This window comes from Mytilus californianus, unplaced genomic scaffold, assembly GCF_021869535.1.
Source record: "Mytilus californianus isolate M0D057914Y unplaced genomic scaffold, xbMytCali1.0.p SCAF_13, whole genome shotgun sequence".
Classification (NCBI taxonomy): Eukaryota; Metazoa; Mollusca; class Bivalvia; order Mytilida; family Mytilidae; genus Mytilus; species Mytilus californianus.
The window spans coordinates 36,081,022-36,106,328 of NW_026262615.1; the positions used below are offsets into that span (position 1 = coordinate 36,081,022).

A 25,307-nucleotide genomic window follows, 5' to 3' on the forward strand; every position below is an offset into this window, starting at 1 on the left:
CAGTACTTATTCCCTGATGATGAAAAAGTTGCTGACTACGTACCATACAGGGCTATCAAATCTAATGCTCATCTGATCGTTTCAAAACGAACTGCGGTTGTGGTGTCTGATTTAGGTTGTCCACAAAGAACTTTACTTTCAATAAGTAATTGCTTTCAAGCACCAATTGGAATGGTTCTTATTTTCAACGTTTATGGCTGTTTGTCTGAGAATATCAAAGAGCACCTCATTTTACACTTTGCTACGTTTCTTTGTCGGTCAATGAGTGAATATATAGTACTTAGTGGTATATCAAGCAAAGGAACTAGTTGGACGTTTTTGGACTGCGCCGTCGAAGAATTTGGATTTAAAAGAACGAGATCTTATGGAACAAGTGTAGTAAGTGTCAGAAGAAGAATAAAACACAAACTGTAATAAAAAAAGGTAATCGGATACAGCTTTTTGTGTAGTTTCTATTTATATAAGTTTTTCATGGGCAGCAGTATCAAATCATCATATATGGCTACCTTCGTACGTTTCCTGTAGTAACGAGCACATTACTTGATTCTGCCTTCCAATCAATTTGACAGAGGGGAATTGTTCTATACATGAATTTAGATATATATTTATTATGTGTGTAATCAGTTTCATATGTTTATACGGAATTGTACAAGTGTTGTCTGAAAACGCCTTTTTAGTTTACTCTCTCTTTGATGATAAATGTCGTTCAGCTAAGACGTGTTTTATGAGCTAGTGTCCGAGGCCAATATCGTCACATGGTGGAAAGACCCTTAAAAGCTTTTAAGAAGAAATGTACAAAATTTTGAGAAATATCTGTGCAGATTTCAAGACACAATTAATTTTATTTCTGAAAATGTGACCCCGTACACGAGTACTGGACACGTGGTTGTTAATCATCAATGTGACCAGGACAAATTTGATGAATTATGAGATCATTTTGACCAGTGACTAAAACGAACAAATATTCATTTTTTAACACAATTTATCCACACATACATAGACATTTATTTTTACACATATATCCAGAAACGCCCAGTGTTTGACTCTTCGCCTTTTCTGTTTTGCCATGGTATTGTAGTTTTTTCCTCGATGTATGATTTTATCTCTCCAGTACGTGGTTGTTCAAACTTCCATAATTAATATTGGTCAACTAACTCTGCACAACATTCTTTTTTAATTTCTAATTTGTTTTTGTCCTGAATATGCAAGAAATATTTGCACTGAACGTTAAGCAAACACAAATTAATCAATTAACATGGTCTCAAAACAAAACATAGGAAGCAATCCATGTTTAAAAAAATCGTCCTGAACATCAATGAAATATTTATCACTGGACGTTTAACAAAACCAATATTCAACCATTAAATAATCATGTTCTAACATGAACTTGAAAATACAATTATTATGGCTAGACTGGTTCCCTGTCCTTTATGGGGTGTCTGAGATACCCGTATGTTGCAAGGGAGAGGGTCAGCTTATTATTATGGCCTGCTTAAACTAGTTTTATTTTAGATCTCAACCCTCTCCGTTTTACTAGTTGAACAAAAAAAAATTAAATAAAAACCGCATAAAGATTGTTAAATAAATATTAGAATTTCAAGAACCGACAATAGCATGGCTCCTTCTTTCGAGTATTTATCAAACAATTAAATAAGAACTTAATTGAATGTCACTACAAACCAAAACCAAAAATATTCTCGAAAGTGAAATCTTTCCTTTTGTTATAATCATATTTGAGGATATTTGCGAAAGTTAGAATATACTATTTGAGTTTTTTAATGTTTGAATTTCTCCAAATTTTTGTTAAAGACCATATAAATGAAACAGACACACACTATAATTACCATACTTAGTTACCACAAACAAACAAATACAAAAACTATTTTTGATCTTTCCCATTAAATATCAGGTGATATACTTTACGGTCATATTTCTTCACAACACAATCCAGGTAACGATCGATAATCTATAAGAAATTCTACCCAGCGGACTTCAGACTCAAAGTAAGTAATTATTAAAAATGTACTTCTCCGGAAAATTGTGGTTGCATTTGCTGATTTAATGTGTAACAATTATGAATTCTAATTTCACTGCCAGTTAAAAGACAGTCGAAAGGGTACGATCACTCATTCAAAATCTTGTATTTATATGTATACATGTACTTATCATACAATATAGTCAGATACGTAAACAAAGTAACACGTGTAAGTAGTATCATGAGATGTAATGGTGCAGTCAATGAAACAGCAGCACAGCGACGAAATGATTGTGTGTGTTTGGTGTTATTTGTATAATATAAAATGTCTAGATAATAAGACGATCTTTCTTACGAAGACGTCTGATCGGTATAATGAAAAACGATACTGTGCATAATGAATAAATTAAATATACGCCTTATATATATATGTATATATTATAGTATACAATACAATTGACGCATCTAGGGAACGATCATTTGATATTGGGGGATGGAAAAGGGGGGAGGCAGGAGGATTGGTCGTTTATTCTAACTTTTGTACACATTAGTTTCCTGAATTTTGTGTTGCAGAATATTCAATTCCATCCTATCTAATGTGCAAAGTGACTCATTTTTAGTTCTTAACAGGGCAAGTTATCCATTTTTTAAATTCCTCCTGCCCCGTTCCCAGAAAATCAAATGGTCACTGAACACAATGGAACTCGTTGCTACTATTTTAAAATACCAATGACAATGTACATTTATCCCCAATCTATCACGGATTTTTGTTTCTTGGTTAGAATCTATAGATTTAGAGCATTGTTATGGATACACAAAAAAAGGATTGTTTGGAATGAAAAATTAAAGGATAATGCTATCTGCTTTTCATTCTTGTTTATACTTCTCTGTGTGAAGCCACAGGAACAAAGAATCAAGTAAGCTATTCATGATGTATTCAATTGTCTAAGATCACAATGATTGGAGTCTTACTTTATCTTGACAGATATAAAAGACGAACTTGATAACTTTAACTGTATAAGTTAACACAATGGACAGTAACCTGATAAGATGTAAAAGGGTGACAAAAGAAGACTATGAGAAAGTGATGGCTATATTTCCCCCATCTGAGATATATAACGGCGGTGATTCTCTTCCTGATTATTTCCATATGTTAATTGATTTACCAAACAACGAGATGTATGCTGCTGTCATCGGAGATAAATTTGTATGATCATATTTAATTTTGAGAACCAAAATATTTAGATATTAAGACCAGTCTTCTAAAAAAGATAAAAGTCATGAACCCAGTATATGCGTTCCACGTGATGTTTTATTGTTTGTCATTACTTTTATCCGTTTGATCTTTTAACTTCGTCAAAACTTATGTTCATTCTTCTATTTATTCAATCATAAACAATGCATGATTTAGAAAAGAGGCGGAAGATATTAAAGGGAGAATCCAAAAAATCGAAGAGCAACAGAAAAAAATCATGGCAAAAAACGAAAAACGACATAAAGACAAACACTACATCAAAAACTAAAGACTGAGCAACACGAATCCCACAAAAAAACCGGGGTTATCTAAGGTACTCCGGAAGGGTAAGCAAATCTTGCGCCATACTTATTTAAGAAAGGAATTTTACATTTTTCTGTAAGCTCCAACTGGTTTATGACGTCATGACAAATTTGTGTAATTTATAACTTATCCGGATTTGAATACATGTCGATAAGGTCTATTTTATGACAATTGAATGTTTGTAAACACTTCAAACAATTAAAAATGCATTTTTAAAACCTTTATATGTCTTTAAAAAATTAGTGTATAAACTATCATAATTTACAAATATTCTCTCTTCTCTTATCTCATTACTGATGACCTTTGGTTTGGTTATCAGTGCCTAACAATAATTATTTTCTTGTCCTGATAAATCCCAATATTTCAGATTATAAATTTTGGTAATTTATTCAAACCAGATATGTTCAACGAATCTAAATAGGAATTACATGTCGTATGTCACTTGTGGAACAGAAACTGCTGAATCTTCGTCTATGGACGAGACCATTACAGTTTTTATGGGGGCCGTGTGGCTTATCTTTCGTTCTCTGTTTAATGGTTGACTTTTGTTTGTCTTTTTCTTAAACTGATAGTTTTTGATTGGGCTTCTTAAGTATTTTTATCAATTGGTTGTTTTTTTATATAAATATGAAAAAAGGTCAATTTAGGAGCCTGAAATTATAAGGTACAACATATTTTGTGTTGATATTAAAAAGATATTTCATACTTTAGGTAGGATTTACTTTAATGACAACTGTAGATGATGGGAGAAGTATAGTTACTAGGGCAGTTAGAGTCTCCAAAGAATACGCTGGTAAAGGAATTGCTGGAATAATGTTGAAATGGATGGATATAGGACAACCTCTTTACCGACCGGAAGTAATATGGCATAAAATTACAGGAAATAGAACACATTCACCACTACTTCAACTGATTAACAAAGGAACATACAACAAAATATCACAACAAGTATGTTTATCAAGTTAGACCAAAAAGAAATATATATATGCTTGTTTCCCGCCTCTAAGCTGACAAAATGGGGTAGGCAGGGAAATAATTTTATTTCTTGTTCTTATTTTTTTTTTAGCTGAAATACAGATAAATTTCAGACTGTGACAGATAATACTCAAAACGAAATAAGCATTTCGGCACAATTTAGGAGAGAAGAAAGATATAATCCATCATTTTTATTAGGTAATTGTCTGATTGACATTTAGCCTACTAGAATTTCACAGAAAGTCTCGGTACCGACTGTTTACACCTACTCTGACATGAGAGGGGGTCGTCTCAAAATAAAACAAAGTACTAAACTTTTAGCATTGAAAGGTAAATAATTGTTAGAATGAAACAATAAACTGTCATATAAAATTTAACAAATCTTACCCCACCCTCTTGTTAAAATTGAGAATGGAAACAGCTCACTTGGACCAAAGTTAGATGTGAACTATTGCCATGACCACTTGGCAACCTTCGTTGACCGGTTGTTTTGCAGGCTTAAATAGTATTTGAACAAAACTTGGTATAAAAAATGTCGAATTTCCGGACACCTATGCTAAATCTTTATGGTTAATGAGAAACTGTAAGTGTTTAAATGAAAGTATGTAGCATTTATGATTTTTTTAAATCAATAACAAACACCATTAAGATATATTTTAATTAGATTTAAATATATTTAAGTCGGATGTTTGCGTAATTTATGTGCGTACAGTGTCAGAATAACAAATTTAGATTGTTCCCCAATGTTTTCTGATTGCCTTGAATTATGCAAAATGAACTATTTTAGAACAACTAACGAAAAATGACAGTTTCTATTATTCTATGTAACATTTTTTAAAATAACTAATTTCAATTGGCGTAAATGAAATGCATGACTATCCTGTTTCTGATACTACATCAACCGATAAATTATTTCTCCTTTTAAAATAAGCAACTACTCAGTGATAAAAAGCACAAAGCATTCTAAAACTTTTACACGGCACGTTTCTCACATATCAGTGTAGTGAAAAGAACTTAATTGAAAAAAACTAAGTGCGTACCCTTCTGTCATGCCTATGCTGTTACCAATAACTCTATAAATGACAACAATATTATACTTGTAAAATATGATTACGTGTTGGAAACCAAAACCACAGAAGAAAAACATTATCACTGCAAAAAAGGGAGAAGTTATTTCACAACAGCATTCATAAATATAGAAAGTTGTCTATCATAGTGTTACTACATATCCTGTTACTATAGTTTAAGTAACAGGATAGACAACATAAAGAGAATGGTTTCAAAAAAAAATTTTATTCAATTTTGCTTATTTCGACATTTTTTTAAATGACCCTTATAACCATGCTCTTTCGATGGTTTACTACAAAAACTATGTCTTACAGCCCTATCCAATTTTCAAAATTGCCACCCCAGCCTTTGAGCAGTTGACTTCTCGTCGAAATCTACTATGTTTGAAATTAGACGGAAGAAATGTTTCTGGAATGATCCTCCGCCAAATCTGCGACTGATTATTACGATAAATTTAATACTGTGGCCACCATGTCCTGTGATTGGTTGACATACTTTCGCCAAAGACTTGTTGGCCCATTCGAACCAAACTTAATGAAAATTTTCTTGGGTTGCCAGAATGGCCGCAACAGACTCTAATTGGTTGGCACAAGAATTTGTTATCAGCACTGATTATCTGTTCTCGCTCCTCCCACCCCTGGTTAACTAAACCTCCCTTTATTTTCGTACCTGTGGAACAGAAAAATATTTCTATCAGAAAACCGGATTATTTTTTATGTGTACACTACATCATTATGTAGATAAACAAATCATTCATACGTACGTATCTAGCTTCAAATATTATGTGTATTATGTTTATGAACTTGACAATACATCCAATTGAAATGTGTAACTTTTGGTTTAATAGCTTCCTTGTGAGCAGCAACCCTCTATCAAGGAAATGATGATAGGAAACACATCCTAAGGGAACTGTGAATTCAAAGTTTGCTGCTTTTTGACGGTGGAGCGATTATACGCTCCGTTCAATGACTGGTTTAATTTGCTCAAAAACATCTTATGAATCAAGTGCACCGTACAATTCATATTTGAGACGACCCCTTGCATTTTGCTTGACAGATTCGGACAACTTTTCCGCAAATTTCTGCAAATGCACTAAATATTAGGTCGGAGGGTCTGAGACAGGAAACAAGCATATATTTCTTTTGGCCCTTATTTCTAATCTTGATACAGTACTGGTATTAAACATGCAAAAGAGTTTTGCTTTCAAAAGTCAAATACTTTACAGGGAATGAAGACTTGTCCATAGCACCAGGATATAGGTGTGTGCTGGTTCTTCTGATCGATTCCAGTTATTCCTTTTTTATCTTCCATTCGCCGAATATGTCTTGATGGTGCTGTGAGATTTAGTAAAAATGTTGTTGGTCTTTTCTTCCGTTTTATTTTGTTTATAGTGTTGTCTTTGTCGACTTAATCTAATTTTGGATGATACACGTAATCTCATTGGCTGAAAGTTTTTTGTCTATCGGTAGCTCATATATATATAGACATGATTTTGCCATGTGACCGTGACTTCATCAACGTTTTTTATGATTCACTCCTTAAAAATGGAATTTATAATGAAATTATCAGGAATGACTATAATATTTTTTCTGTGTATTAAAAAAAAACTCAAAAAATGTGGTGCACATTTTTAAATAACCAGTGTTCAGTGTGCCCCACATTTCTGATGTTATTTCTTCATAAACATTCCTTAATTATAATTTAATTACTCAAAAAGCTATGTACACTCAGTGATATACTGGATACTATTTGGACAATATCCGTTAAACAAAAATGTACAGAAGTCAATATATAGTGGTCTATAGATTATTTGTAAGATGCATGTTCTAGCAGGGTCTTTTGTTGTTGACCTTAATTGCATCGTTCATTGACCAAATTCAATTTTGCGGGACAAGTGTAAAAATAAGTAGATGTGGTATGATTGCAAATGGGAAAACTATACACCAGAGTTCAAAACAAGTAGACTAGGTAGGTCTTTAGTTACTGGAATGTATGGAACTGTAAACGGTCTATATATTGATTATGTTTTAGTAAAAATTGCATGAAATGCAATTAAAACCCTATGACTATTAGGAATCACTACCACAAAACTTCACTTGTCAGCAAAACGTAGAATATAATGAAAATAAGAAGAATTTAACCTTACCTGACTTTAAATATGGTTTTCCACAGCTTCATGGGTACTTTTGATTATAACTAGTACTACAGATAATCGCTGCTCTCCGTCTACAAATAAAAAAATAACATATAAGTTTCGTTTGTTCGAAGCGCATTTCTGGATTTGGTTTCATTAGGCACACTCACACGTAAACATTTGAAAGCCAGGGATGCGGAAAAGAAGATATAATGATTGCTTTTCTGGAAAACAATTGTTAAATTTAAGGTAGGTTAAGGAACTTTGAAACGTAAATAGTGGCAAAATTATGATACATCAAGAATAAAAATTGTTTAAACCAAAATTCAGGAATCTAAGTTGTTGAAATTATATATTCGTGTAGTAAGGATTCAGTAAACCGAATTTTTGGTCATGATCGCCTAGGTCACGTGCCTTCTACAGGGGTAAAATGCCTTAACCAAATTGGCAAAAAACGGGTTACTACACTGAATAAAAATTATGACAACAAACTTTTTTTTAAACGAATCCTTGTGCTTTCCCGTTAATTAAAAGTGCTGCGCGATTTTCCAGAAGTGAACATATTAAATAAAAATAATATCTTTAGTTTACCCGGCAGCATATAACGTTAAATTTGTACATAGTTTCGTTCCTATTTTGAATACAGTTTCATATTCAATAAGCGCGCAGCACTTTTCTATTAGGTTATATCTATAGCTTTCTATTTCAGTTTATTTTTTTGAGAAATATTGTCTCTGGTAACCCGCTTTTTGTGAATTTAGAATTGGTAACTATGGTTTCGATAAAATAAAGCGCACTAAGGACTCGTACAGTCATCAAAGAACCGCAACTCTGTTGTCACAGTTGACGATGCGGGAATATTGACATTATTAAACCTCAACATAAATTGGTCTTATTGACAATATATGTCGAAATCGTTTGACCTTTGCAGTAACCGACGATAGTTAAACAAGTTGTCTGTGTTTGATGCCCCTCTTTAGGCTTCAATTGTATGTAGAATGTTGAATTTTCTTCAAAAAAGGACTGACAAAATATGTGCAGTTCCACCTTCAACATAAATATAAATTGTTTTACCAATCTCTATGCAAATTTGGTCGCTTCAACTTTGAAGAGTAGTCTCCTGGTGTATAGTTTGGTAATATGAGTTCTGTTATGTGTTGTCCTTGGTTCTTTTTATCAACCATTTACATTCCTCCAGCCCCAGGTGGTTTATGTACACCTTATCGCTATTCCCGCTTGACCCGAGAATCTGTCCCGCTCGAAATTTTGACGTCATACAATAATCACTTTTCCATTGTGGCGTCAGACATTTTCTATTATGACGTCAAAATTTTACGGGAACTTGTGTGATGTCCAGTAATGGCGGACAAATAGCGATAAGGTGTATTCATATAAGACTATTTATTTTGTGTATAGCAAGATCTTGCTATATAAATCACTGATCTCTTACTATATAAATGAAATCCTTGATCTCTAACTATATACATCCTTTATTAAATATGGGTTTTCAAATTTATGCTAATGGTATGCATTAAAAATTATATAACAGAAGAATAAAAGAAAAGAAGCAGTTCTGACATATTCAGTTGCAGAATATGTTTGGAAATGAGTATGACAAGTTCAATCAGACAAGTGCTACACAGACAAATTTTTTTCTGGGGGTTGCTGTGTGAAAAATTATTTTCACTTTTTTTCTTTAATTTTGTGTTTTTCCAGTTCTTACCATTTTCAAAATTGATGTCCCAGTCAGTACTCGCATACATTTTATCTACATCATGTATAAAGTGTTATCAAGCATCACATTTCATTTTGTGACAAAAATAATGAATTTGTGTTGTTGTGTTACAGTATTAAAGGGACCATTTGTTCAGTGGCTTCCTTTAAATTGGTTCATGTCTGTCATATTTGTTTTGTTATAAATTAGGCTGTTAAATTTCTCAATTTTTTTTTTATGTCTAAGTCATTTTTAGCCCACTGTACGTTATGGATTTTCTCATTGTCAAAGGCGGTAGTTGCCTATAAAGTATAATTGCTAAATTCTACTTCCTTTGAACTTTGGTGGATAGTTGTCTCAATGGCGATCATACTACATCTCCTAATTTTGATATAAAAACAGACAAATGGCATTAAAGTCTTTGTGTGACCATGTATTTCTTACAGATTTCTTGTTTACCCCTCTTTAAAAAAAATCTGGATAAACTTATATATAATAATAACCAACACTAGAATTATTTAAAATGGGATTTCACATATATATATTTATATGTCAATTTTCAACTTTTTATTATAAAAAAAATGATTTATTATTTAAAATAAAAACAGTTTATAAAACATGTAAAATCAGGATACCCAGCAATTTTTCAAAACTGTCAATACTGAAATTTTTGCATGCATTTATTATTGCAATTATTCAAGAATGGTTGCCTTGGCTGTTATCTGCTCTTTGGTTGGGTTGTCTCTTTGACGTGCATATTCCCCAATTTCCATTCTCAGTTTTACCAAAAAATGTTTATTGATTGTGATTTCAAATAATTCTGCATAAATGTGTATGTTTCAGTTATAAGAATGCAAGTTATTATTATTGCGATACTAACCTAGTCACATTATTCGCATTCAATAATTTCTGAATTTACAGTATATAAAGTTTGAGTGGTACATATATATATAATGTATGCAAAAGGGCAATCTGTGTAATGGAACTTTACGGAAGAAAAATATATAAGCATAGAAGTCTCATCTGTTGAGCCAATGCTCCGTGTTGAAGGCCGTACCTTGACCTATAATGGTTTACTTTTATAAATTGTAACTTGGATGGAGAGTTGTCTCATTGGCACTCATACCACATCTTCCTATATCTAATTTTGATTTTTGAATTGGCAATACTGTATTATTACATGTATCTGTAAATTTAACACTACTGAAAGTATGTTTTCTGTCCAAATACAATCTAATGGAACATACGTGCACAAGTTCAACTTTTCCTGTGATTCATGTTTAATACCAAATCGTTGCTTTTATGTTTAACTTCTTTAATTATTTCTTTTTCCATAACTGATGTCCTTTTGCACATTTTGTGTGTTTGACATCAATTTTGATTGAGCTATTGATATATTTATTTTATTTTTCTGCATTGTCCATGGAATTTGAACTTGTCAATTGCTGGTATTCATTGATATCTATACTTAAGCTAGTCACCAGGGTTTTTATTATCTCTCATTTTGACTGACATTTTTCACCTTATAGTAGATTCTTTTAAATATATTACAAAAATATAAACAAGAGTGCACACGCTGAAATGTCTCGCCTTCTTTACTACTAATTTACTTTGATATTATGTTGATAGTCCTAAAAATAAAGCTTTATTACAACTGTCACATAAACTTAACATGTACCAAGAAAACTAAACATTGAGCAATGAACCATGAAAATGAGGTCAAGGTCAGATGAACCATGCCAGACAGGCATGTACAGCTAACAATTCTTCCATACAACAAATATAGTTGACCTATTGCTTATAGTTTAAGAAAACAGACCAAAACACATAAACTTAACACTGAGCAATGAACCGTGAAAATGAGGTCAAGGTCAAATAAAACCTGGGCGACTGACATATAGATCATAAAATATTTCTATACACCAAATATAGTTGACCTATTGCATATAGTATTAGAAAAAAGAAAAAAAAAACTCAAAAACTTAATTTTGACCACTAAACCATGAAAATGAGTTCAAGGTCAGATGACACCTGACAGCTAGACATGTACACCTTACAATCATTCATTACACCAAATATAGTAGACCTATTGCATACAGTACAAGAAAAACAGACCAAAACACAAAAACTTAACTATAACCACTGAACCATGAAAATGAGGTCAAGATCAGATGACACCTGCCAGTTGGACATGTACACCTAACAGTGCTTCCATATACCAAATATACTAGACCTATTGTTTATTGTATCTGAGATATGGGCTTGACCACCAAAACTTAACCTTGTTCACTGATCCATGAAATGAGGTCGAGGTCAAGTGAAAACTGTCTGACGGGCATGAGGACCTTGCAAGGTACGCACATACCAAATATAGTTATCCTATAACTTATAATAAGAGAAAATTTAATATTACAAAAAATCAACTTTTTTTTCAAGTAGTCACTGAACCATGAAAATGAGGTCAAGGACATTGGACATGTGACTGACAGAAACTTCGTAACATGAGGCATCCATATACAAAGTATGAAGCGTCCAGGTCTTCCACCTTCTAAAATATAAAGCTTTTAAAAAGTTAGCTAACGCTGCCGCCGCCGCCTCACTATCCCTTTGTCAAGCTTTCTGCGACAAAGGTCACAGGCTCGACAAAAATCCTAAATTTAGCTGGTGAATGTACATGAAACTTTCTGTAACATGGGAATTAAAAGTACGGGGTACCGCCTCCTATTGAACAACCTGAATCTCAAACTTTAAACCTGGATCCATCACTGCATGTTTCATGTGTCATTATTTACACTAATTTTCTTAGGATTTCTCAGGGTTGAACTTTTTTTCTGGTTTCTTTTTATTGAATTTTGTACTGTAACACCCTCAATTGTTAAAGGCAGCTATACGATTTACAAGATGAGCATTTAAGCTAAATGGCTATGTTGTTTTAATTTTGCTCATAGTTGTAGGCCTTACAATGACCTTTAGTTGTTGACTTCTACATCATTTAGTTGATTGTCCATGTTGCGGAGAGTTGTCTTTTTAGCAATGAAACCACATTTTCTTATTTTTATATGTACCCATACATGTACATGATATTTAATGCCCTTTCTTAATCATGTTAATGTCACAGTAAAACTCTCAAAAACATGTTAACTGTCACATTTTATATGCCAGTCTCTCAAGCTAAAGCTGATGTTGTTCTTTTTTGGTTGCTGTCTGTCTTTATTTTTAATTTGTGTATTTAATGTAGCATAACTCAGGTAATTATATGTATAAATGCACATGATAAGAGTTTTACTCATTGTTGAAAGCTGTACAGTGACCTATAAATAATTGTGATGAAAGACCAATAACTTTCATAAAAATCTGAAATTGATCTGACCTACTTACTCATGAAATTGTAAATACAGTGCATAAAAAGAAATATTTAATCAAATTAATGTTTTGATACACATGCTTGACAAAAAATTAATGGATGAAGTTACTGTTCAAATGTTGATACTGCTGTTCTTTTGTAAATTTACAGTTATCTATAACTTTTAGCCCTTTTATGTTGGTCTTGGTTTGTAATTAATTGCACATGTAATTTTTCCACTATATGTATATGTGTACAAATTCTTTTTTGATCAAATCGTACTTGTTTAGATTAATCTCTGTGTTGAAAGTTAGAACTGTTCACTTTAGATCAACCTGTACGGCTGTGGAACGATCTCCACGAGGCTGCTACAAGATGTTGAATTACTTTATAGATTGAATGAAGTTTTTGCTTTACACACGTTTCCATCTGTAGGTTCAATTAATTTTAAAATTAAACAGTCAATTAGCCATATCTTTCACTTTCTGCATTCTATTAATCATGTGTTAATGGAGGGTTTTCTTTCTCTCTAGAAAAACAGGCAAGAAATGGTGGGTGTCAATAACTGGTTCCTCCTTAAACCTTTAAGCTGAATGTTACTAGATTTTTTTTAACCATTTTTAACATGCTGTTTGACATCACCATGATCACACTGTGGAATATCTGGTTGGAAAGTTAACTTTATTCCATTTCAAAAAGTTATATTGCCCTGAACACATTGTTTTCCATGTTTTCTGGATGACGATAGAATATGTGTTGAAAAAGACGTATTTTGACACAAAGCTTGTGGATTACCATCTGTTCATACATTCTGCAGTCACTTATTGCAATGTACGTGTTAGGCTTATCTTTGTTCGCATCATTGTCATCTTGAACCTGTAATAATAAAAAAGAAACAATTTACAATTGTGTACACAAAAAAAAAAGAACCCATCCAGTAAGCAGTATTACAGATACAAATATTTTTCATATATAAACATTTATGATTTATATTGTATTCCAAGTATACATGCAATAATTCTGTGAAAAAATGGTGTGTTAAAAACTGAACACTATCCACCTAACATTTTTGTAAAACAGTCCCTAACAATCAATATAACAAGTTTTTGCAAAAAAAAAAATTGTTTGTTAATTTAATTTTCTTCAGGCCAAAACAAATTTAAATTAAATGCTTGTTTCCAGCCTCCAAATTGAAACAAAAAGGTTTTAGGTAGGTAATTCGCCTTTTTGGAATCTATATATAGGACCTGTGGCGGATCCAGAACTTTACATAAGGGGGGGGGGGGGGGGGGGCACTCCAGTCATGCTTCTGTGATTCCCAATATAATCAACCAAATTTTTCCAACAAAAGGGGGCCCCTATACCAAATTAGCATTAAACGCCATACAGCAACCCAGTGTTCGCGATCCCGAGGGTCTTTCAGCATCATGTGATGCTTTATTTCTTGAACGTGATGCTATCTCAGTGGCGGATCCAGAAATTTTCATAAGTTGGGGCCCACTGCACAGACTGCCTAAGAAGGGGCCCGCTCAAGTCATGCTTCAGTGATTTCCTATATATATAAACAACCAAATTTTCCCCAGAAAAGGTGGGCCCAGGACCCTCCCCCCCCCCCCCCCCCCCCCAAACAATGAACAATGAACAATGTACACCCTACCCTACATCTCCTTTTATTCATATACATATTATGGAGCTACCATTTGATTTTTATGGGGGGGCTAGCATGAAAAAATTTGTCCTGCCTTTTTATTTTTCCCTCTATTCGGTCCTGCCTTTTTATTTTTCACTCTATTCGGTCCTGCCTTTTTTTTTTTAGTTTATCCTGACTTTTTTTTACATAAACTGTCATCCTGCCTTTTTTTTGGCAAATAATCTCATCCTGCCTTTTTTTTTACTCAAAACTCCTGTCCTGCCTATTTTTTTCAAATTTCATCCTAGCCCCCCCCCCCCCCCCCCCCCCCCCCATAAAAATCAAATGATAGCTCCCTTAAAGAACTACAACATGTACCTACAGATGTACAAAGTAGCATACAGAATAAAATAACGGTACATGTATATACATATGTATATATAAGAATTTCTATTTAGTAAGTACTACATTTTTTTGTACACTACAGACAAATAGGTATACGTACTATGCAAAATTTTCTTTAGAAAATAAAAATCTGGCCTGCGGTAGCCAAAGAATAAAAAATCAATCAGCATACAGTTACACTTAATTTTAAGTCTTTCAAGTCTTTATGTGAATAAAAATCTAGAATTTTTGTTGTTTTGGCATGTCTAAAAACTGACCTTGCATGATGCAGCTTTGAAATTGAGGGAAAGTGTAGTTTGAACATGTACATAGCTAACTTCAAAACATCTGGCAGTGTCTTGCCTACACACTGTCTGCGAAGTTATAAACTCTGTGATAATAAAGGTGCTCAATACAGTTTATATTGATAATATTGAGGTGGGGTCTTTGTTGAAAATTCAGTCTAGTGTCTTCTTCTTCTACAGTTCAGTTCAGTTTCTTGTATATTCCTCCATTAATTGTGGAGCACTACCCATAGGGTATAATTGTAGCAACTATATACACCTTAGAACATAAGGAAGCATTTAATTATGTACAGATGGCTGAATTTAGGCAATAATAATTACTAAAAATTAATATTATAACTAATTCATAGGATTGTCATCATAAAATTTTAAAAATAATATTCATAATGTGCTGAAGTGTAAGAATAAGTTAAGTAAGAACTGGATATATTTACAAATAAGAATTTAGAATTTAAGTGGTCTTAAATTAAACTTTCTTATAATTGTTAGTTAAAGGTGCTATACGTACATCAGAATTTATAATGAGAAGGTTATTTTATAGGACTTATGTAAAAGGGTTGGGGTTTAGAACAATTCATCATATATACATAAGTTTACCTTCACAGTTTAAAGTTACCTTATTTCGGATCTTATCATTATTCTTTAAAGGTAACTGGATATCTTAAAACTTTGCAAATTTTTTTATTTAATTTAGGTCCTAATACGTCATAAAATAGTAAGATGGTAAAGTAGGGAACTATTTTATTTTAAAAAAGTTTACTTATACTGTACTTGTGTTCAAGTTTTTAATCCTTTTTGTGCGCAGCATGTGCATCTCGTAGCACATATTTCTAGCCAGAGTTTCAATGCTTTCATACACAGTTGAGTAACAGTTTATGTCCTTGCTAGTACAGTCCATTATGAGCTGCAGTAAATTCCCTTCTTGTATGATCTTCTTGTATGTTGAGGTATCGATTTCATCCATTGTCTGTTCTATTTTTGAGCAATATTTAGATCTTATTTGCTCCAATTCTTTGCAGCGTAGAATAAAATGTTCCAGATCTTCATTTTCCTGTTCACAGATTGTACATGTCGGGTTAACTTTCGGATCGAACTTAGCTCTTTTGGCTTGTAATATGTACGTTTGAGTACTTATTCTTGCTTTTATTTCTCCTGCCTTTACATCTTTACTATTGTTTTTTACGCTTTTCCATATATTGTGTGCTTCATTTAATGGATTGTTCTGTATCTCTATGTATTTAAGTGATGTTTTTTCCATTTTTTCATAGTGACATTCATTTTTCCAGTATTCCTTGATCTTTATTCCTACTAGTCTTTTCCATTCGATTTTCTTAAGTGGTTTTTCTATGTAGTAACTACTAGATTTCAAATTGTATTTTGATAGAGTTTTTTCCACTCTGTTGATAAAGTCTTTTCCTCTTTGGTCTGAGAATGCTATTTGTCGACGCAGGATTTCACATTCTATGGTTCCTGAATTTCGAACAATATTCATGAAGAAGGTAAGTAGATTTTTGTCTAATGTGATGGCAATAGGTTCTGCTCCTACCAGGGTATAGACAGCCATATTTGCTGTATTATATTTGGAAGCCCTTGAATTTGTCGGAGGATTTTTCTCTCTGCCAGTTCTAGCATATCCTTTTCTTTTGCAAGTAAGTTCATCACCTCAAGTCCGTAGATGCTTCTTGGAACTGCATATGTTCTCCATAGCTTGTATGCGACCATGGGTGAGAATCCCCTTCTGACATGTAAACCGGCTCCGAGAAGGCTGTATATTGTTGCCCTGCCGGTTCTTATTCTTTCAGAGATATTTGCCCGGTTTTGCTCGTTTCTTTTGATACCTAGATGTTTGGTTTCATTGGTTATATTGATGTCATCGTCTTCGAATTGCAGTGTTGTTATGTTTGAGCCTTTTGCATTACATAAAACTGCTTCAGACTTAGTTGGATTGATTTTAACTAGATCTCTGCTTGTATGGTGCTGTACTATGTCTAATATTCCTTGTGCGTCTGCAGTACTATTTGCCAGGACAGCAATGTCATCGGCACATGTGGGTGCAGGGACTTGTATATTACCAATACATGCTCCAAGTCCACTTTTTAAAATGCTATCCAGTATGACGTTGTTGTAGCATTTATATAGCGTTATAGATAGTTTTGCACCTTGTTGAATTCCTTGTAACACCATTACATCTTCTGTACATTGACCTTCCCATTTGACCTTAATGCTCATGCCTTTATACATGTTTCTCAGTAGTATCCAGAGTTTTCCTTTTATTCCATAATGGTACAACTTGTTGAATAGTATTTCATGGTTTAGTTTGTCAAATGCTTTTTCTGCATCAAGAGTTATTAAAATCATCAGTATCTTTAATTTCTTACTTTCTTCGATTGCTTCTGATGTGAGGAAAGCTGCGCATAGTGATGATACTCCTTTTGTAAAGCCTCTTTGCAAGGAGTTTTGTATGTTATTAAATACAGAGTCAACTCTATCCTTCAGTTTACTTTGTAATATTTTTGCAAAGGTTTTAGTCACAGTTATTCCTCTATAGCTAGATGGTAATGTTTTGTCTTTTTCTTTCTTTAGGATTGGTGTAAGAATCCCTGTCTTTAGGAAGATTGGTACATCCAGATATGTTAAAACTAAATTAAGCAAATGTACTATAAAGGGAGTTAACTCATCCATCCCATATTTGTAGTGTTCTGCCGAAATTCCATCCTCATCTGGTGCTTTTCCTGCTTTAAGTTTTTCTATAGCTTTATCAACTTCCTTTACATTGACATGATCAATGCCTTGACCTTTTTCCCGTTCTATGGATTCTATTATATTGTTTTGTATTTCTACAAGCTCTAGCTTTTCAGTGTCAAAATTTTTTTCTAATGTTGGCGTAGCTAGTTGTTGGAAATGTTCTTGCCAAATGTTCATTATGCTTGGTCCATCTTCTGCAGTCTTTTCATTCAGTTTCAGTATCTTGGTGTTAGTAAGTGGTGTTTTTCTTTGCATGTTAATAAGCTTGTAAAAAAGTTTTGTGTCTGCATTTGAAGCTTTCATAATTTTTCCCGCTGTTGATTCTCTCTGAGAGGCATAAGCTTGTCTTTGTGCTTTTCGAAGTATTCTTTTTGCAGCTGTCATTTTGATTTTGAGCTCGTTACTTCTTTCTTGAGGTGCTCCATGTTGCCTCCATACTTTATATGCATTTTTTGATTGCTTTGATGCCTTTTCTATTTGTTCATTCCATATCGCCTTTCCCTTTGATTTGATTTTGATTTTTCTTCTATACTTTGGGATTGCCGCTTCTCCGGCTTTATGTAGCAATTTTTCTAGATTTCTTATATCTTGCTCAATGATTCCTTTTGATTTTTGCATGAGGTTTGGTAGATCTTTATTGATGATTTCCTTATAAATTTGATGGTCACAGTCAGTCCATTTAGGTTTTGCTATGATAGTTGTTGCTTTTTCCCTTACTTTTTTCAGTTGGCTATTCATTGTCAGAAAAACAGGTACATGGTCCGAGGTATTCACTGGGTCAGTGTCAAGGACATCAATTTGTCTGATTTTATTTATTATTTCCGAGTTACTTTTGAAAAGGAAGTAATCAATTTGTCCTTTCGATTTACCATTCTGGTGATAAAATGTTTCTTTTAATGGGCATTTCTCAGTATTTCCTATACATTTTTCCTTGCAGAAAGTTTGTAGAATTTTATCATGAGGTGTAGAGCTTCTATGGAGTGACCCGTTCATGTCTCCACATACTTTAATTTCGTGTGTATCTTTATATTTCTCTATCATTTCATCAATTTGAGCCAAAGTGTCTTTGTATTCGATATCTGCATTTTTGTTATCTGATGGCATATATACATTTATAAGACATATTGGTTTGTCTCCTTGTTGAATATGTATGGCTTGTATTCTATTTCCACCGTCTATCAGTTCCTCTATATTTTCATTAATTTCTTTTTTCCAGATTATGGCTACTCCACCATATCCTCTTTTCATTGATACGTTGAAATCAGGGTCGTCATTATCGTCAACGCTTTTAGCTATGTATCCGCTATTTTCAGCAACTTCAGCTATGATTTTCTTTTCCGCATTGAAGAGCCAGTGTTCTTGAATGCACAACACCTGTACACCCCTTAACAAGTGTTTGATACAGAGAGCGTTTGACTTCACATTTTGTACATTGAGTGTACCTATAATGATATCCTCCCTTTTATCTTGTTTGATCGGCCGCTGCCTAAAAAATGATTTGGTTTCTTTCTATACCCATCTTCTTTTGTTTCTAGATTGTCAGCCTGAACTAGTCCCTTTAGATGCTTAGGACCACCAACATTAGCCCCCCTTTGAGAGGGAAACTTCTGATGGCAGTCCGCTTCCAGCGGGGCGTCCCCACTAGAAGCCGTTGTTATAAGACCAGTTCTGGAAGTGACTTCTGCTTGATGGTTTACTTCTGTATGGGTTTTATCTTCATCATTTTTCGCGGTAGTCAAAGCAGCTGAATTTGTTAGATTGATGTTCATTCTAGCTTCTTCTGTTGGTTCTTTATCTACTTGGTTGATATTATCAGCCTGATTTGTTTGTTGTTGTAGTTGATTTTGTCTTTCAATTTCTTCTGCCTGACTTTGTTTAGCTATTACTGGCATGTTTGTTCTTTGGTCATAGAGTCTTTTATTGATGTTTCTTTGACTTTGTTCCTTTCTGTTTGTCTGTTGTTGACTATATCCTTGGTGGTAATTTATATTTTGTGGTATAGGTTGTGGAGCTATCCTATATTGCTGTTTGTATAAATGTGCATTTTGTATCATGTTAGTGTTGATACTGCCAGTTGGTATACCTCTATAGCCAGTGTAATAGTGGCTGCTTTGGCCATTTGCAGGTATAGCCTGTATTCTGCTATTGTGGTACATTGGCGCTTGTATATGGCCATGATTTATTCTGCTCTGCTCTGTTGGTATCTGGCTATAGTGTGGAGGTGCCAAATGATTCATGAATAGTGGATTGGCTTGATTAGGAATCCTGGATTGCTGATTTGTTAGCTGTACGCCAGTATGCTGATCACTCATTTGGTGTTGGTTTGTGTTCCTAGTATTATCCATATTCTGGTTATAAGGATAATATTCATGACTTACTGGTCTTTGCCACATTCTTAGTTCTTTCTGTAGTTCCATTATTTGCAGTTTATTTCTTAATTCATTCATTTCCATTTGATGTTTAATTCTTAGGTCTCTATTTTCCATTTCTAGCCTGAAGTTGTTCAGCATCATATCTACTTTGTTTATAGTCTGCTCCTGCGAGTTGTTGCTACAGTTACAATTTGGTTGATAGGATTTTAAATTACTTTGTCAATGGTGCTTTCTTCTGTTTGCATCCTAAGTAAATTGATTGTATTTCTATAGTCTCTATTGGTATCTTCCATTATGACTAGTCTTGCTCTGCATTGTGCTAATTGATCTTCCAGCTGTTGAGTAGTTTCATTTATATTTTTGCACTTATATTGCCTTTTCGGTTTTGATATCATGTTTTTTGGCTCATCTACATTTTCTATTTGTTCATTTCTGCCATTCTGTAATATTTGGTTAGGCTGTTTGTATGTAGCCATTTTGTTCATTTCTAATTCTTCTGTGTTTGCATTTCCTGCTTCTTCCTTCGTAACATCATTTCTAGTTGGACAGTCTTTAGATGTATTGTCTGGCACGTTTTTAACTATATGGGCCATTTCTCTATATTCCTTTGTCGAGCCTTGTTCTTCTAGACTTACTTTTGGTATTGTTTCTTCTGTATCTATAATTGAGTTATTGCTTCTCATTGATATATTAACCATGTCCATGTCAATAATAGAGCAGCTCCTACATGAATACTGTTCTTCTTCAGTTTGGCTTATCCTTACAGGATCAATGTTTTCACATGTATAATGAAACAGTTGGCCGCATGCAATACAGTCTATGGATATTTCTGGTTGTGCTGTCTGATTGCATGTGGCACAGTAGTTATGTATAGTAGACATGCTGACTGCACTTGTGTCCGGACTTGGTGTTGGTTCATCTTCTGACCATTCAATGGCTCTATTCCAGTTACTTAGAAGTTCTTCGTCAGTATTTTGTATACATTCTGCCCCTTTGGATACTAGTATTCTATTACTGTGGTTGGTTTTAGGCTGATGAGCTGTTGTTTTTACAAGTGACTCATTCTGTTTTGCTCTTATTTCTATATCGGCTTCATTTCTCTTGATTATGTTTATCTGTTCCTCTATCTGTTTGTTATATATCTTATAGTTCCCTCTTGATTTCATTCTTTCTTTTATATCTTCAATGTGTGTCAGGAAGTGTTCCATACCTTGGCCATTAACCTCTACCTTTGATGTAGTATGGAATAAATTGATACGATAGAGTTGTCTGTTACTACTTCTATTTCTGACCGAATGTGATGTTCTGATGCATAGCCCTTGATTATCATGCTGGTGTTTTGGCAAGAGCTTGTATGTAGAGTGTTGTTCAAAGTATATGTCTATTTCCCCCTTTATAATTTCATAAGCAGCTGATGATAGCTCTAGGATGTAGTTTTGATGTTTCTGCTCAATTTGTATGTCCATTGTTCTATTACATGCTTCTAGCTTTTTGTCCAAGGCCCTGGTTTTATTGATACTAAAATTTTCATATTTAGCTGGTGTATAGGGCTGAGGTTTGCTCTTGGTTCTTGCTGATGTTCTAGTCTGGATACTCATTTTTCACTTTAGATATTTATTTATTTTTTAACGAGGAAGTTCTATGTAGATTAATGTGCATTCAGCGGGGCGTCCCCACTAAAAGCTTGCTCAAATAAGAATTTTCCAGTTAACTATTATATCTTCTGATGTCAGGGTTTAAGGAGTATGTAGATACATATCTCTATATGTGTTAGTTATACACTATGGACTAGGGTTATATAAAAGCTGTTATATTTCTATATATGAATGCAATTAAATATGGTTGTTATAAAGTTTATATATATATATGTATATAGTATTCTATTCTACTGTATTGATGATATTTATCTATAACATTGGTGGAGAATTTTGGTCGCTATTCTTCTCATCCAGAGCTTTGCTAATAAAGAGTTTGGATGTACACCGTCAGTTTTGTATAGATTAAAATTGTAGTATTCGTCAGTACCGCCTTTTCTTTTAGATGTTTTTCGAATGTCTAGATCAAATTTTGGTGATTTTTCTGCAGATTGGTTTATTTCTTGGATGAAGGTGTTGAATTGATATAACTGGTTTTGAAGGGTTTGATCGTCTTCACTGAAAATGTCCGGGTTTTTGTGGCCTTGTGATCTGTTCCAGCACTGAATGGAGTATGGCGGTACTTCTAAGAAGATGATTTCTGATTTTGGTTTTATTTTGGTGATGACAGCCTTAAGTTCAATAAATTTTCTTCTTAGATATCGGACGTTTGAATCGTTTTGGTTCACAAGAGAGATGTATCTGGTAGTTTTGTTAAGTTCGGTTAAATAACAGGTTCCTAGCCAAATATAAAATGTGATGTTTTTGTGTTGATGACAGATAGATGGTAATTCTTTTTCGGCCCAATCAATAGTTTGCTGTACTTTTTGTCCTTTTTTGTGATAAATTTTACATTTAGGAAGTCTTCAGTTGTAATGGCTCTCTTTATGTAGTTGCCTTTACTATCAGATATAATTATGGGTTGGCTTTGGGCTGTTTTATCCTGAATATCTCTCTTATTTACTCTGAAGTATCTGCTTGACTTTACAACTTTAGTCTCAGACATATATCAGTCTTTGTGGGAACAGAGGACTAAATTTTCTTTTATCTTTCAAACACAGGATATTGGTTGAAACACAAGTACAGTGTGTTTAAAGGTTTGATTAAACTATATATATATATATATGCAATAAATAGATTTAGCAAGAAAATAAAATAAGAGAGGGGGGAGTCTAGACTACAGACTATGTGGTCAAAAATTTAAACTTAACTAAAATGGAAAAAAAATTATTTAACTGTTCGAAATGATTATAAAGATGTCTGAATTATTTATTTTAATTATTTATAAGTCACAAAAAGACTTAGACTTACTGTCTGAAAAAATTAAATTTTATTTGTCAAAATTCAAATATGGAGCTGGAAATTAAATGGCCGTCCGGCAAGGCCTGCAAGAAAAGTTAGCTGGAAACACCGTGCAATTTACAAAAATGCCTGAAGTTATTAGTTAAAACAAGGTATAGTGACCTATAATATTAAATTGTGAGGATGCAAGTGCAAATAAAGACTTAGAAACTCTCCGTATTTGGATCTGTGATCTGTGCAAAATCTTCGTGCTGCTATACAACGTCCATTCGGAACATGAAACTAATTCTGCATAGTTTATCAGTTGCCTTCAGATTCATTTTAGACCAGTAACTTGTTATCAGAGTTGCCAATCTCAGGTTCTGATATCACTCGCTCTCAAAAGAAATAATATCCATGATTCATGAATTCAAACAGATTGAATGCCAACTGGCCAACCATGGAATAGGCTAGAGCACATTATTTTTTTTTATATCAAAAAGTGTAACTACATTGGGGGGGGGGGGGGGGGGGGGGGGTCTACATTGTATAGCATAACAAATTTCCAGGACAACTGATGGATATTCTAAAACTTCAACTAAATTGCACATAAACACTGTGGACCATCAATGGACTTGCATTTAAGATAGTTCAGGCATAGTAAACTATACAAATCCTTGGTTCAGGGATAATTTCTAAATTTTACTGAACAGATGGAAAAAGGGGGAGAAGGTGCAACTTCAAGGGTAGATTTTTGTCAAAATGAAGATAGTCGGCTACAGAAAACAGCAAAAAGACGACCGAATACTTACTCATAGTCAAGTTATGTCGTACGATTCTGCGTGTATGCTGAAATCCTTGGGTACATGGGCCATTCTTCGCCTCATGCAACAAAAACAATCCGTCCGTTCAAAACATGTGGGTTTCAAGCTTCCTGTTGAATCGGTTTTCCAAATAAGGAAAATAAGCCACGCCTCCGTTGCGAGATCGACAAGAAGGATTTTCATACAATACAAGTTATGGCTTGTAAAATAATGTGACATATGGTTTTAAATTACAACAAATTATCATTATTTATCTAATTCTGCATAGTTTATCAATAAAAAGAACAAAATACGAGAGCGATTGATGACCAGAGATATGAAGCGGACAGTGTCGTCACTATGGAGACATAACGTTGCTCATTAATATTCATGAGCATCACAAGAGTTATTTGCCCCTGAAAAAATTGCCTTAAGATTGAAATAAACAATTAATTTCCCCATAGGCGACAATGATAGCCTTTTTCGAGATACAGACTTTAAAAAGTTGATTTTTTTAACGAAACCTTGCTAGAATTACAGAAAAGTTATTCGGACAGTATTTTTTGGTCCAAAAAATATAGGTTTGCGTTGCTTTTCTTAACGTATTTTGTACTTATCTCCCATGCCTATCAATTTTGCACTTAAAAATACGTGTCTCGTCCTAGCGTTAAAAAGACATCTCATTTCCGTTAGGGCTAAGGAAAATAATTTGTTTGGCCTTTGATATAATGCAGAATGCACGAAGTCTCTAATAATAAAAAATAACGGGCGCACATATCAACCAATCAGGATTAGCCATACTCTTAATTCTGAATACCATGTTATGCTCATAAAATGGCTGTGCCCATACAATCTAATGGTGTATTGTAACCTTAACATACCCGCGAATTTCTGCTTACGTTAGTCTGATAGGGACTACTTGTGATAGATCAATGATATTTTATATAAAGTTGGTTTACTATCAGTACATATTAGTTTGACGACTAATTCAAGGCATTGACCCTTAGGGCATGGTCCAGTGACTATTAAGTAATTAGCAATTTTCAATGTTAAGTTTTCTGCTTAATTTAGTTTGATAGGATCTACTTGTGATAGATCAATAATATTTTGTATAAAGATGCATTACTATCAGTACATATCAGTTTGTTGACTAATTTCAGGCCCTGTCTGCTAGGGCATGGTTAAGTGACTTTGAAATAATGAGCTATTTTCAATGCTACGTTTTCTGCCTAAGTTAGTTTGATAGGATCTACTTGTGATAGATCAATGATATTTTGTATGAAGTTGCATTACTATCAGTTCGTATCGGTTTGATGAATAATTTCGAGGCCCTGTACTCTTAGGGCATGGCCCACTGACATTGAATTAATCAGCAATTTTCAATGT

At 33.6% G+C, this 25,307-nt stretch overlaps 1 protein-coding gene across 1 annotated transcript in view; it reads left to right on the top strand.

Moving 5' to 3' along the window:
- Positions 1-1,921: 1,921 nt before the first annotated feature.
- Positions 1,922-25,307, top strand: part of LOC127723927 (uncharacterized) — a 31,293-nt gene continuing 7,907 nt past the window's right edge. The window contains exons 1-3 of the mRNA XM_052230644.1: positions 1,922-2,003; positions 2,961-3,182; positions 4,245-4,481. Coding sequence (XP_052086604.1) covers positions 3,006-3,182; positions 4,245-4,481 — 414 coding nt within the window. The 5' untranslated portion in view covers positions 1,922-2,003; positions 2,961-3,005. The remainder of the gene's footprint in view (positions 2,004-2,960; positions 3,183-4,244; positions 4,482-25,307) is intronic.